Source organism: Enhydra lutris, unplaced genomic scaffold (assembly GCF_002288905.1).
Source record: "Enhydra lutris kenyoni isolate GAN:26980312 unplaced genomic scaffold, ASM228890v2 scaffoldscaffold6, whole genome shotgun sequence".
Taxonomy (NCBI): domain Eukaryota; kingdom Metazoa; phylum Chordata; class Mammalia; order Carnivora; family Mustelidae; genus Enhydra; species Enhydra lutris.
In genome coordinates this window covers 1,066,853-1,080,671 of record NW_019154090.1, presented here as the reverse complement: position 1 = coordinate 1,080,671, position 13,819 = coordinate 1,066,853, and the positions used below count along the sequence as shown (strand labels likewise).

Genomic DNA, 13,819 nt, shown 5'->3' with positions numbered 1-13,819 from the left:
ACCGCTCCTGTGAGCAAGCCGCAGGGCCCTGTCCCAAGCATGCAAGAGGAGAGAACTCGAGAGGGACTCTGAAGACAGGACTAGCCCTTCAAGGACAGGAGGGCGGCGCGGCTCGCATGCTCATTATCTAGGGGAAGACCCATGGTGGGTCCTAAAGTCAATTTAGGCACCCGGAGCCCACAGCTCACCATCCGTGTGAGCCGTGTCAGGAGGGCAAGTGTTGAACGTGAAACTGTTACACAAACATGAATTTTGTGATACCAGCGTGACTTGATGTCAAAACCACAAAGATACTACAGGGATATAAGACCGCAGGGCACCATCTGACGTGAACAAACATGTGAAAACTCTTACTAGAGTCTTTGCGAATGGAATCCAATGAGACGTTTGGAAAAGGATAAAACATCTTGACCAGGTAGGACTTAACTCCAGTGACACGAGTGTTGTTTACATTTGAAAATCAACCCAACATCATTTATTCTATTAACAGACGGAGGCGGGGGGAAGTGTTTGAGGAATCTAACATCCCTATAAAAACTCTGCAAGCCGTGAATAGAAGGGAATGTCTTCAACCTGACACAGGGTACCTATGAAATACCTAGAGCCAGTATCGCACTTTCTAGTACGACACTGAATGCTTTCCCTGAGGTTCGGAAGAAGGCAAGGACGTCGCCCATCACTAGTGCTGCTCACCATCGTACAGGAAGCTCCACTCTGTCCAAGAAAGTACGCAGAGGAGAAGGCACCAGGTTGAGAGAGAAGTACAGCTGTTTTTCCTTGCAGGAAACCCGACGATCTATGCCAAAAAACCCGTGGGATCTATGAAAAAGCTACTGATCTCACCATGGTCACAGAATAGAAGAACAGCATTCAAATATCAATGTTTCCCGGGTGCCTGGGCGGCTCAGTCGGTTGGGTATCTGCCTTCGGATGGCGTCATGGTCCCAGGATCCTGGGATCGAGCCCCGCATCAGGCTCTCCCCTTAGCGAAGAGTCTGCTTCTCCCTCTCCCTCTGTGATTGTTCTCACTTTCACTCTCTCTCAGATAAATAAATAAAATCTTAAAACAAAAACAAGTCACTGTGTCTTACACCCTAGCAATGAACATGTGCACATTGGTTAAAACACAGTACCACTTACCATCACTCAAAAATATGCTTAGGTATAAATTTCAACAAGACACATGTTTTGAACATGTATGTTGGATGTCAGACTATTTTCCTTAAAACTCCTCTGTGTTGTGTCTGCTCATCCCTCCCTCCCTTTCCCCCGGAAGCCCCTGATCTTTGTTTTCCCACCGTGTCGTCGGTATCACCCAGTGCGGAGCCTTTTCTGACTGGCTTCCACTTCGTTAGATGCAGTTAAAGTTCCTCGGTGTCTTCTCAGGCTCTGACGGCTCATTTCTTTTTAGCCCTGGATAGTGTTCCGCGGGCTGGACGGCCACACGGTGTCATTTGCTGAAGAATGTCTCGGCTGCTTCTGAGCTTCGGTGGTTATGAATAAAGCTGCCAAACGTCCTTGTACAGATGTTCGTGTGGACAAGAGTCTTCTCCTTCCTTGGACACACACCAACGGGAGTGGCTGCGGATCGTATTCTAAGACTTTTGTAAGGAACCACCAAACCGCCTTCCAAGCTGGCTGCCCCAGGTCGTGCTCACACTGGCAGTGGATGAGGGCGCCTGAGGCCCCACGCCCTCACCAGCCTTCGGGGGCCACGTTCTGGATTTTGGTCGTTTGGCTTTTTGCAGACTCCATCACCGCGCGGGCTCGGTGGCCGCATCTGCAGGGCTGGGTGGCGCTTCTGGGGCACAGCGCATGCTAGAGGTCAGCAAACAGCTTGTCACGCTCCTGCACAGCGGGATTCACGGATCTGGGAGTCAAGAGCTGGAAATGGGGTGGCTCCTCTCACCGTTCCCTCTCCTGGTCCACGAGCTGGATCTCTGCTGCCAGTTCCTGCAACTTCTGGTTCTAGAAGTCTCAGTTCAAGCGGAAGAGAGCCTCATCCAGAGGACGCAGTGATGGTCTCACTGGGCTGTCACCTGGGGTGGCCATCTGGCCACGTGGGACCCTTTGTGCCAGTGAGTCAAGGGGCAAAGAAGGGACACTGTATGGGTCAGGCTGATTGGGCCTGCCTGTCAAGGGGCAGAGGGTCTGCAGGACATGCCCAGAATGCAGGAGGATTCCCAGGGCACCTCCCTGTACCCCCAAGTCTTGTGGTTGAAGTCGGTGCAAAAGTACAAGGACGCAATTCAGGCGGGCTTCGCAAGTCTTCGGGGCTCCCACCAGGCAGGGAGTCCCGGCCCGGGAGCACAGACTGGGTGGTGAAGAAGGCCTTGTAGCCAGCTGTGGAGATGAGGACCACAGCAGCTGTGGATGACCTTGACCCTGCTCATTTTGGGAGACTGTCTTCTCCTGGGATTGGCCCGTTTTCAGGATGGCTGCGTCCGGTTAGGTGGGGGGCGTGATTTTGCCGTTGTCCTAGTTTAGAAAATATGGTTTATTTATTTATTTATTTATTATTAAAAAAAAAAAATCTTGTTTATCTATTTGACAGAGAGATCACAAGCAGGCAGAGAGGCACAGGGGATAGCACGTTCCCTGCTGAGCAGGGCTCAATCTTAGGACCCTTAGGACCCTGAGACCAGGACCTAAGCCAAAGGCAAAGGCTTAACCCACTGAGCCACCCAGGCGCCCTGGAAACGTGGTTTAAGTAGTGGCTTAGAGCAAGGCTTCGGGGTGTGCTGGGGGCGGTGCTGGGCGCGGTGCTGGGGTCCGAGCTGAGGTCCGTGCTGGGGCCGTCCTGGGGGCGGTGCTGGGGGGCGAGCTAGGGGCGGTGCGGGGGGGCGGTACTGGGGGCGCTGCGGTGCTCGGGCCGAGCTGGGGGCTGTGCTGAGGTCAGCGCTCGGGTGGGGGGTTCTTGCTGGGGGTCATGCGGTGCTCTGTGCCGAACTATGGGGGGCCGTGCTGGGGGCCGCGCTGGGGTCCGTCCTGGGGTCCGCGCTGGGGTCTATCCTGGGGGCCTCGCTGGGGTCCGTTCTGTGGGCCGTCCTGGGGGCCGCGCTGGGGGCCGTCCTGGGGGCCGCGCTGGGGTCCGTCCTGGGGGCCGCGCTGGGGTCCGTTCTGGGGTCTGTCCTGGGGGCTGCGCTGGGGTCCGCGCGTGGGGGTTGGCGTTTAGCTGGAGATGTCACTGGTCGGAAACTGGCGAGTCTTACCGGGGATGGCCTGGTTGCTCCTGCCCTTCCTGTGGCGGCGCGTGCTTGTGCCGGGGCCTGACCCGCCACGCTGACGCACGCTGTGTCCATGGTGGCTCAGCCCCTCCGTGTTCACCGGCTGTCTGCGATTTGTGGCGTTGCCCTAGGGGCGGCCGTGTGGCACTGCCCACAGCCAACAACGTGGAACCAGAAGCTGTGAACAGCGCGCAGGCGGGGCAGGTGAGGCCCTGCGAGGCTCTGCGGGGATGAGGTGATGCCTGCCGAGGCAGCCTTCTTGCAGCGATGAGGACCGGCTGTCCGTGACACCACGGCCACTCTGCCCCTTGTGACTGCCTGCCTCTAGGTTTGCGTGAGGCACACAGACAAAGCTCTGTTTAAAATCTCTGTTCGTTGGGCATTTCCTAAATGTTTTCCCTGGTGATACAGCCGTCAGCATCAGCACCACAAGCACAGAAAAAGGGGCCAGAGATACCACCAGGAATGCTTGTTTCTGGATGACCGCATCCCCCCCACCCCGGGGGTGTATCTTGGTTTACTTAATACCCTACTTTCATTTCCTCTTCTCCTGAGTGGACACTTAGGACCCCAGAGACCTACAGGGAGCATTCATTCTCCGCAAACTACAAGGACATGAACATTTTGAACAATGCGGAAAAACACAAATAATGCTTTTGATGAATACTTGATGCCTTTGGGAATCATCCAGGATAAGACAAATGAAAAAAATATATAAGAATGTGTAGAATCCCGGGGCGCCTGGGTGGCTCAGTGGATTGAGCCTCTGCCTTCGGCTCAGGTGATGATCTCGGGGTGCTGGGATCGAGCCCCACATCGGACTCTCTGCTCAGCGGGAAGCCTGCTTCCTCCTCTCCCTCTCTCTGGCTGCCTCTGCCTACTTGTGATCTCTGCCTGTCAAATAAATAGAATCTTAAAAAAAAAAAAAAAGTATAGAATCCCAATTTTGTGAAAGAAAAACAGGGGAAGAAGATTCAAGGAAACAGACAAATGTTACCAACAGTTACTGCTGGGTTTCAAGTCACTGGGCCTCTCAGTGCTCCTGTTTTCCCCCCAGGGTCCTATGGTAAGTGCATACCACATGCCTCACAGGGAGACCCAAAAGCCCGGGGGCGGAGGTCCCCCTTCCCTCCTTCCCTCCAAGGCCCTCAGTTGGGCTTGTCCATAGGGGCCTGTGCTTGTCTGGCCTCTGCTCAGGGCCCCTTCAAGAGCAGTCCCTGCGGGCCTCACCGCCTACCCGGCACTGCCTCTAGGCAGGTCCCTGGACTAGTGGGGTGGGGGATGGAGCTGGGGAGGGTGCCCAGTCTCTTCAGTGCTGTCCCTGTGGAGGCCCAGCCTCTCCCGCACTCTGGTGAATGTGTTCCTTTCATACCCCTTACAGCTGCCTCTGCACCGAGCAGCCCAGCCGGCGAAGCACCAGGACTAGGGCCACAGCCTGGTGGCACCCCCCCAGGTGACACCGTGGCTTTCGGGTCCCAGGGACTGCCCTGCCTGGCCACGTCCTCAAGCAGGACCCCTCGCGAGTCGGGCTTCTGGAGAGCCACACACAGCTCACGGGTCCCCGACCGTGGGCGACACTGGCTGCATGGGGTCGCAGGTTGGAGGGCTGATGGGTGCGACAGATGGCAGGGTGAGGACGGCGCTGCCTGGCGCTGCAGGGAGGGCTACGTGGAGCCTCTGGAAGACGGGCTTTGGGGTGAACACACACGAGGCCAAGCGTCTGAGTAGACGAAGGACCAAGGATTTTAGAATGGGACCCAGTTTTCTGGCATTTCGGGGAGACCCCTCTGGCGGCAGCCCGCCGGCCCGAGGGCTCATGGCTCCAGGGCGCCGTGCTCGGCACTCCTCAGCGTCTGTCCTGCAGAGCTGGGTCCTCCGACCTGCAGGGTCTGGGTGGCCAGCAGCTCTCTGGAGAGCGGCCCTCCACGTGGTCAGGGCTGGCCCCTCAGGCTCCCCAGCAGGTTCCAGGGGCTTTTGTGGGCTGCCCCTCTGCCCCTGGGGTTGGCTGTGAGCTCCGCTGGGACGGGAACCTGTCCTGCCGGAAGGGATGTCCTTGCTTCTGCCCACAGCGGAGTAGGGGGGCTCAAGTTGAGAAAGGGAAGTTTGGGTAAGGCGTCACCAGCTACGGGTAGCGTGACGAGCTGCCTTCACCTCTGCTCCAGCTGTGGCTGCGGGCAGGTTCCCGGAGCCCTGAAGGGTCCTCGTCAGCCTGCTGGCCGGGCCACCGCCACACACGCCGCCTCGCCACGTGCTCCCTGAGCAGCACTGGGCATGTCCAGCCACACGCTGAGCAGAAAGAGCTGCAGGGCGGGTCACCCAACTCAAGGCCAGAGGTTGTCTGCTGCCTGAGAACACACGGTCGTGCCCCTCCGCACCGGTCTAGCCCCAAAGTCCCAGCGGGGAAGAGTGAGAGCACACAAGGGACAGAAAACCTTCTGTAGACATTTATTCTACCTCGAGTAACAAAACCTATGGAGCCACATGTTTTAATGTACAGTGATATCATACTTTGCAATATAAAATACAATTTACAGAAATTTCTATCAAGTAAACCTAAAGAAACACACTTGATTTTTACATTTGTGTATTTAAATTAGAAAAACTTGTTTTACATGTAAAAAACCCTTCACATCATATAGATGTTGGAGCTTGACGCCGCTTCAATGCAATTTAACCTACTGACACTGGGTCTGGAACGGGTCACATGAGTCACCAAGTTCTCCGTATTCATTCTTATCGTTTGAACGTTTGTGCTAGAAAGTGAAAAATCCGTAGTGATGTACAATGGAAGAGACTCCAAAGAGTGAATGAAATTCTCTAATTTTACACTTGCAAAAGTAAGTTTATGAAAATATAAAAAATTATCAAAGTGTATTTATTTGTACAGTCAAATAAATTAGCAAGGGTTTCTCTGCTTCCTGCTTCAGAAGTACCTGACGATGTGCGACAAGGAGCAGCTTCCCCTCTGCTGTCGTCGAGCGACAGCACGTCGCCATCCTCCGTCTCAGACCGCACACAAAGATCGTCCCACTTTCAATGACAGATTTTACAACGCGTCACGGACAGGGTAGCAGCCTGGGGCGGGCGCGCTTTCCCTGGGCCACAGGAAGGACTGTGGGGATGTCGCCTCACAAACGAAAGTGCTCCTGATTATGAAAATCAAAGTCAACCCCCACCCCCACCCCCGTTTTAAAGAACACTTAATTGGCTTCCTTTCTCACTTTTTTTAGGCTGGTAAAGGTTACACCTTTTTCAATAAATTGCTATTTAAAAAATGCAACAGTTTCTACTAGGACAGATGTTGCTTTCAATCCTGTCTTTGAGAAAAAAAAATGTTTAAGGTGATATACAAAACCAGCAAAACTAAGAAATGTTCTGTTTCCTGGTTGAAATTTGTAATTCAAATTTCCTCGTGACAAAAGAAAAACGCATTTGTAAAGCTCTGTCTCTCCGCACACCCCAGGGAGGAGCAGACGGCGTTCTCCCCAGGCTTTGGTGCGGAGCCGGCCTGTGACAGCAGCTTTTAGAAACAGATACAGAGCAGATCTCAGTACAGGTATGGCTCTAAGGTCCATGGAAATTCCCTTAAAATTTACTATAATCAAGTTATTGGAAAAGATAACTTTATAATCTGAAAAAGCAATATGCTTCTGTAGACACATTCCCATTTCAGTAATTTTAAATGGAAATACCGAGTTCTTAGTTTTTAAAAAGCATCTGAGTTGCAAAGACGTGAAATTTTGTAAGAAACCACTATACACAAAATTACAGTAATTTCTGAAGTCCAGGATATTCTATTCTGCGTCTGAGTTCACAGCTCACGTGCTCGCCACAACGCCCACGCCGGCTCTCCTGGAGGGCGGCTGCGGGGAGGCCCGGCCGGAGCAGCCGCAGCCGCCACTAGTTCTGCCCCGCGGGAGTGGCGGCCCGAGGGGCGTCCGCTTTCGGGTCCCGGGAGCCCTCCTTGCTTTTGCTGCGGTCCTTGCGCTCCCGGCCGTGCTCGCGGGTCCGGTCCCGGCCGCGCTCCCTGCTGCGAGACCGCTCCCGCTCCCGCCGGCGCTCCCGCTCCCGGTTCCTGCTGCGCTCGCGGCTCCGGCCCCACTCGGACGCCCGCTCCGGCTCCCGCCCCCGGTCCCTGTCTGCACCGCGCTCCCGACTCCGGTCCCACTCGCGGCCGGGGTCCTTGTCGCGGTGCCGGCCCCGCTCGTGGCCCCTTTCCCAGTCCCGCTCCCGGCTCCAGCGCCGCCCTCGCTCGCGCCGGCGCTCGTCCAGGGCCCGGCCGGGCCGGCTCTCGGGCGCGGCTTCGGGCTCATCTAGAGGCTTTTCTTTGGGCCCCGCTTCGAACCGCTCCCTCGACCGCCCTTCAAAGGCCGGGCTCCGGTAGTCGTGGCCCTTGCCCTCTCGGAACTCGGACTCAGGGCCCTGCGCAGGCGCCTCGTCCCAGCGCTCGGGCCTGTGTGGCGGCGGGTGACTGGGCAGCTCCAGCAGCGGCCGGGGGGCTGCCTTCAGCCCCGGCGCTGGCGGGCCCTGGAAGTGGAAGCGGGGGGGCGTGGGCTCGCTCTTCTCGGGAAAGGGCACAGACCCCCTCGGTCCGCCAAACGGGAGGGGTGCGGGCGCGCGGGGATTAGCAAACCTCGGCGGTGAGCTCACCCTCTGCTCCTCGAATGGCTGAGGCTGAACGCCCCTGGGTCCTGGCATGAAATTTGGCGCTTGGCCTCTGGGTCCTTCAAACTGATTGGGATGTGGCCCCCTCGGGCCCACAAAGTGGCCGGGGGGGGGCCCTCTCTGACCGCCAAACTGAGAGGGAGGGGGACCCCCTCGGGGTCCTTTAAACTGTGACAGCAGAGGCCTTCTCTGGCCTCCAAACTGGAACGGCCCGGCGCCTCGACCTCCCACGAACTGGGATTGTTCTGCTCCTTCAAACTGAGGGGCAGGGCCGGCCATCTCATCGTAGGGGCTGTCCTGGAATTCTCTTTTCTCCCCGTGGGGGTCCTTTCGCTCCTCAAATTGGGGTGGTGCTGATCCTCTGGGCCCCCCAAGGTGGGAAGGGGAGGGACCCCTGCTGTCCCCATAGGGAGGGGGCCCATGTGGCCCTGAGAACAAGGAAGGGATGGGTCCCTTTTGGGCCCCGAATCTGGCCGGGGGAGGCCCTCGTGGCCCATCGCTATTAGAAACGATATTCTCTTCTGAAAACGGAGGGGCTGGCCCCCTTGGTCCTGGGAAACTGGGGCCATGAAGCCCCGATGTCCCAAACGTGCGTGGTGCTGGCTCACGCTGGCCCTGAGATGGGGGCAGAGGGGCCCCTCCTCTCTGTCCAGCTGAGGAGAACGCGGCGGCCCCCTCACCGGGTCTGCACGGCGGCTCTCTGTCTCCTTCGGCTTCAACCGCAGGGGGGTCACCTTTTTCAGCAAACTGAGCATTTCTCGGATCCTCGTACTTTTCCTGAGCGGCACACACTGGAGCTGAGAAAGGGTCCCTCGCTCCCGGAGAGGGAAAACTCTGCGCGTCGCTCTGCAGAGGGAAGCCAGGCTGGAAGGCGGAGCTGGGGGGCGTGGGCAGCAGCACCCTGCGGGCAGGTCTGGGCGCGCTGCCTGAGCCCGCTGGGGGAGGGCCGCCGTCTGCAGGTGGAGCGACCGGGCTCAGGGAGGGCTCGTGTTTGGGGCCATCTGGCTTGGCGGGCAGGGCGGCCTCTGCACCGTCCTCACGGGCTGCGGGGGGCCTGGAGCCGGCTTCGCTCTCGCAGTGCTCCGCGGCTAGCCGCCGGGCCTGCCGTGGGTCCCGACTCTGCCGTGGGTCACAGCCGGGGCCTGCTGCGGGAGGGGCACCGGGGAGCGCGGCCGGGCGGCCTGTGAGCTGCTGCTCTTGTGGGAACAGCTCGGCCTGAGGCAGGGAGGCCTTTGGGGGCGGGGACATGAGTGCATCGGCCACGGAGAAGTGCGCCATGGAGACGCCCACGGCAGCCCTCTGCTGCCGCAGCGCTGCCTCCTGCTCCGCCACTTGCCTCTTCTGCTCCTCGATCTGCTTGTTGAGCTCCTCGATCATCTGCTGCTGCTCCACCAGAGAGGGGGCCGCCCCGGGGGCCACGGGCTCAGCGGGCCTGTCCGCCGCGCTGCCCTTCCCGTCCGCACACATCCGGTTGGGCAGGTCGTCGATGGCCACTGTGGCTTCTTCTAAAATGGTCTCATCCTCCGGGTCGTAGGCCACTTCTTCCCGCTCAGCGGTCTCGGGGGCCTTCTCTGCGTCGGGGCGCCTCCCTCGCTCCAGCTGCGCGCCGAAGGCTCTCTCGGGACCGTACTCCTCTTCGGGGTCATAGGGTCGGTCATCTTCCTCGTCCTCCAGGGCTCGGTCTTTGGAGAACTGACCGAACTGCTCCACGATCGGATCCAGCAAAGGCGCCGCGGGCAGCCCGCCGTCAGCCTTGGCTTTGGGGCCTGGGTGGGAGGCCGGGGCCGACTCCGCAGGCTCTCGGGCAGGGGGGTCGAAAGACTTCTTCTTCCCGAACAGCGTCTGCAGGATGTGCTCCAGGGGTGAGGCTGTTTTGGAGGCGGAGGAATTGGCCGGAGGAGCGGCCGTCGGGAGAGCCGCCGCGGCGGGCGCTGCGGGGACAGTGCTCGGGGCTCCCGGTTTGAGCGAGGACAGTATTTTCAGCACGGATGACGAAGCTGACGCGGCAGGGGGCTCCGGCAGCGGGGGCGGCGGTGGAGGAGTCCCCGGGGGTGTGGTGCTGACAGCCACGTCCCCGGAGCCCACCTGGAACCTGGGGGGCTTCCTCTCGGACTGTGGGGCCACGGACACTTTGGGATACACCGAAACCTCTGTCTCTTCCTGGGTCTGAGGGCGGGTCCGCTTCTCCTCTACTTTATCTAATTCTCCCGCACCTGAAGGACGCTTTATTCTCTGGCAGATTACTAACCCAAGGATTATGTTGGGACGTGGCGACTCAAGACCTGAAAAACAAAACGGTTGTGCACATTTTAGAATCTAACTTCAGCCTTTGCTCTTCAGGGGCAAACCCCACGGACAGCGGTAGTGGGCGCGTCTCAGCAGGCAGGAGGAAGGGACTCACTGGCAAAGTAAAATCAAGGGTTGGAAGAGCTGAAGTGCTTACTGCCCAAGACCGTGGGTCCGAGCCCACACTGACCGGCGGCCCGGCCCCCGCAGCACAACCGCAGAGCCCAAGGCCCAGGTCCCGGGGTCAACTCACCCCGACTGTCAGAAGTTATGCTACAGATCCAAACCTGAGATACAAAGCCGAAGCGACAGCATGACAGAGGGCATGGGGAAGGCCATCATGCAGCCGTCCGTCAACATCTGCTAAGCCCCAGGGCGTAAGGCACAGACGTACTAGGAGGACCTGCCACAAAATCATAGCTGTGTTCTTTTATTTGCCTCTTGCTAACACGTCAGAAAGGCAACAGGCCCGTCCCATCTTAACTAAGGATTTGCACTACGTAAATGAGGCTGTAGGTTCGAAGCAGAGGGCCAGGCCTACAGCCTGGTTACGACGCTAACCTCCACACACGCCATTAGGGAAGTTCAGCAGCTGCTGGCGTCCAGGTTCCGGTGAACGGGAAGGACCGGGCTGACTGAAATGGCTGAAGGGAATGTTCTTCTGGGTTTAGAGAGACGCTCCATCAACATTAACTTAACCAGATGCTCACGGTCTTTGCCAGCACAGGCCGGCGCCGGGACAAGCAGCCCAGAGTGTTCAGAAAACCAGCGGGACACCAGGCCACGCGGAAGACACTGCGGCTTCTGGGCACAGGACAGCTCTTAACATAGTCATTTCTTAAGTAAAAAGATTACTCCATTCTAACTCGCACATCTTTCCAGGAATGTTAGTATTTCAATAATGATTCTCTACCCCACACTCACAAATCCAGAATACCAAAAGAGGAACAAAAAAACCCAAGTCGCAAAAGAGTAATTTTAGGGAGAAAGGATACACAAACAAAAACTTGTCAATAGTGAAAGATACTTAAAGTCAAATTGTATACACTCACTGATAAGCCGACGTTCCCATAGTACACACCTATCTCTGCTGTATGTGCCACCTTTCACTTACTGAAAATCAGTACTGTCTTCCCATTCTTTCTGGTTTTAAAGATGATCACAGGTGTCTTCAAATAGTTGTTTTTGGACATCATTATGTAATTCTAAAATGTCTACTAATCTTCCCAAATTCCAATAGAGCTGGGTTGACGCACGGAGCACACAAGGGTGGTAGATGGCCCATCCAGCCCCTGAGAGGCAAAGTCAGGTCTGAGCTGGGGAGACAGCCTCTGCGCACACAGCATGGTGCTACCCTCCCTTCCTCCCGTGTGGGAAGGGCCTCCTGCTTCACGGCTGTCAGAGTGGAGATGCCCATGGAAGACCCCCCACTCCTAACACCCGGACCTTCATGAGAGACCCTGCTTCCGGAATGTCCTCTCCCTGCCCCCCTCCCTCGGCCCCCAATAAAGGCCACGTATCCAGGAAGGGAAGAGGCTGGCACAGGAGGGAGTAGACACAGGAAGGCCAGGCAGCCCACCGCGAGTGTCCTACCCAAACGTTTCTGCCCAGCAGACACGAGGGGTAATCTATCACATTTGTTTCCTAATTAACACGAGTTAGCAATAGTTTAACTCAGGATGGCATCTCTTTTACTGTAACAGCCATTTACGGAGAGTTGCATTGCTTACTCAGGTCATTTTGGGTACGATCAGTTGCTAAAATGGCCCTCACGGCCCTTCTGGACCTGCCAGCCACACTCGACGGCAGCTCCGGAAGCCTGGCTCTCCCCGAAGAACCTGACATCTGAGCCAAGGTGAAGGAAAGTGCTCAGCCACGTGGGTGGGTGGGTGTGAGCAAGGGCTGGGGAGTCTTGTCCAGGGGGAAGTCCCCAAGACCACACTCAAGGCAGAGGGCCATGCCACCTCCGGACACACCGTCAGGGCTCGTGGCTTGGGGGTCAAGTCTCAGGTCAGTGAGCTGTGCGTGACAGGGAAGCCATTGTGTCAAACCCAGGAAGACCTGGTGTGCGGCTCTGGTGCAGTGCGCCCTTCCACCCTAAGCCCCCGACGGCCTCACGAGCTGGCTGCAGAAAACCACCGCTACACCCTGACCTCGGCCTCGCTCTGTAGATTCCAACCTTGGCTGTCCTATTCATCACAGCCAAGAGGTGCTTAAATTACTCCGCATTTACGTTTGTTTTGAGAACAGCGAGCTCTCCGCACACAGGCAGCTAACGAAGTAGCTTTCAACCCTCGACCACCTCACCTACACAAACCTTGAAGTGACCCATAAGCAATCTGTAAGAACCTCTGACTCCTATCAGTGTTAGCTCTGAATTTTGCCAAGTGTTTAAAATTCAGACTGGGTGGTCACAAAAATCCACGTGTGTTTGGAAGCAGTCAGATCTTATCGCCGGACTTGTGTGTGCGACTATCTGGAGTGCAACTAGCACGTAGGCAGTAACGGACACCCGTGAAAGCAGCAGAATTCACTCATCTGTCTTGGGCCTTAGGATCCATCTTTACTGAGCTGAGGGTGTCCCCCAGACTCGACCATGCCCTAGGGCAGGCGGCAGGTAGGGGGACTGTGGCAAGGGCAATTGGGTGCCCGCCCCTGGGGAGGCAGTAGAGATCTGGCTCTCCTCCAGAACGTCCCCCTCGCAGCCAGGGCCCTCTGCAGGCCTGCCCACTGCCCAGCGCTCCCCTGGAGAGGAGAGGGTGTCCAAGAAGCTGCAGTGGCGGCGGCGGCGACCACACTGGCTGCAGTGTGGAGACCGAGGGCTCCAGCCCAGGGCATGGAGCTGCTTCTCTGCTTTCGCAAAATTCCTCCCTTTGTCCATTACTAGAAGCAGAGATGCTTACTTACCCAATGCCCTTTTGAGGGTGCTTAGGTTTGTAATTCATAAAGCCGACGGAGACAAGCTACCAGGTGGGTGGGAGAATGCCCCACGAGCTGAGCTGAGCGCGCCGTCCTCCATTTCCAGAGGAGCGATCACTGGGAACAAGGGTGTCAGCACCCACCTGCTCCAAAATGCCGGAGCAAGAAGGTCTTCAGGGGGCACTGCATGTGTCGCACAAGCCTCCTTAGCTGTACGGAGGCATCCCTGAATTTTCTCTGTGGTAGAGGCATTCTCTAGCCTCAGTGTCCATGGCTAGAATCAGACCCATACAGGAAAGTGGGTGGACCCAGGGACTGGGGATGGGGACATCTGCACAGTCATGTCCACAGACTTCCCGACACAAGACCCAGACCAGGGTTGGGGTTCCTGTGTGCTGAGCAACAGGGAGGCCAGGGAAGGTGAAGGGGCGGGAAGTACAGCCCTGGACCACCCCCACATACCTCAAGCCTGACACAGCACGGGACAAAACTGCTTGGAAACCACCAGCAAGAGGACTCCTTACCCCCAAAGCTATCTGGTACTCTACTCATTTTCTAAAATGAAAACTCTTCTCGTCTGAGTCCATCAGGACAAACTTCTCACTCCTGCTCAACAGAAAGTGTGTGGGAGTTAAGAGACCCTAATTCTGCAGGATTTGCCTAGGAAGAGACGTGGCAAATACACGGGAAACACCATACACCTCCCCGACCCTCCACCACGA

General features: G+C 57.1%; 1 protein-coding gene across 2 annotated transcripts in view; it reads right to left on the bottom strand.

Annotated features, from left to right (window-relative positions):
* Window positions 1–5,656: 5,656 nt before the first annotated feature.
* LOC111141820 (death inducer-obliterator 1) overlaps window positions 5,657–13,819 on the bottom strand; it is a 43,729-nt gene continuing 35,566 nt past the window's right edge. For both annotated transcript variants that reach the window (XM_022494650.1, XM_022494651.1), the window contains exon 17: window positions 5,657–10,174. In XM_022494650.1, the coding sequence (XP_022350358.1) occupies window positions 7,128–10,174 (3,047 nt within the window). In that variant the 3' untranslated portion in view covers window positions 5,657–7,127. The remainder of the gene's footprint in view (window positions 10,175–13,819) is intronic.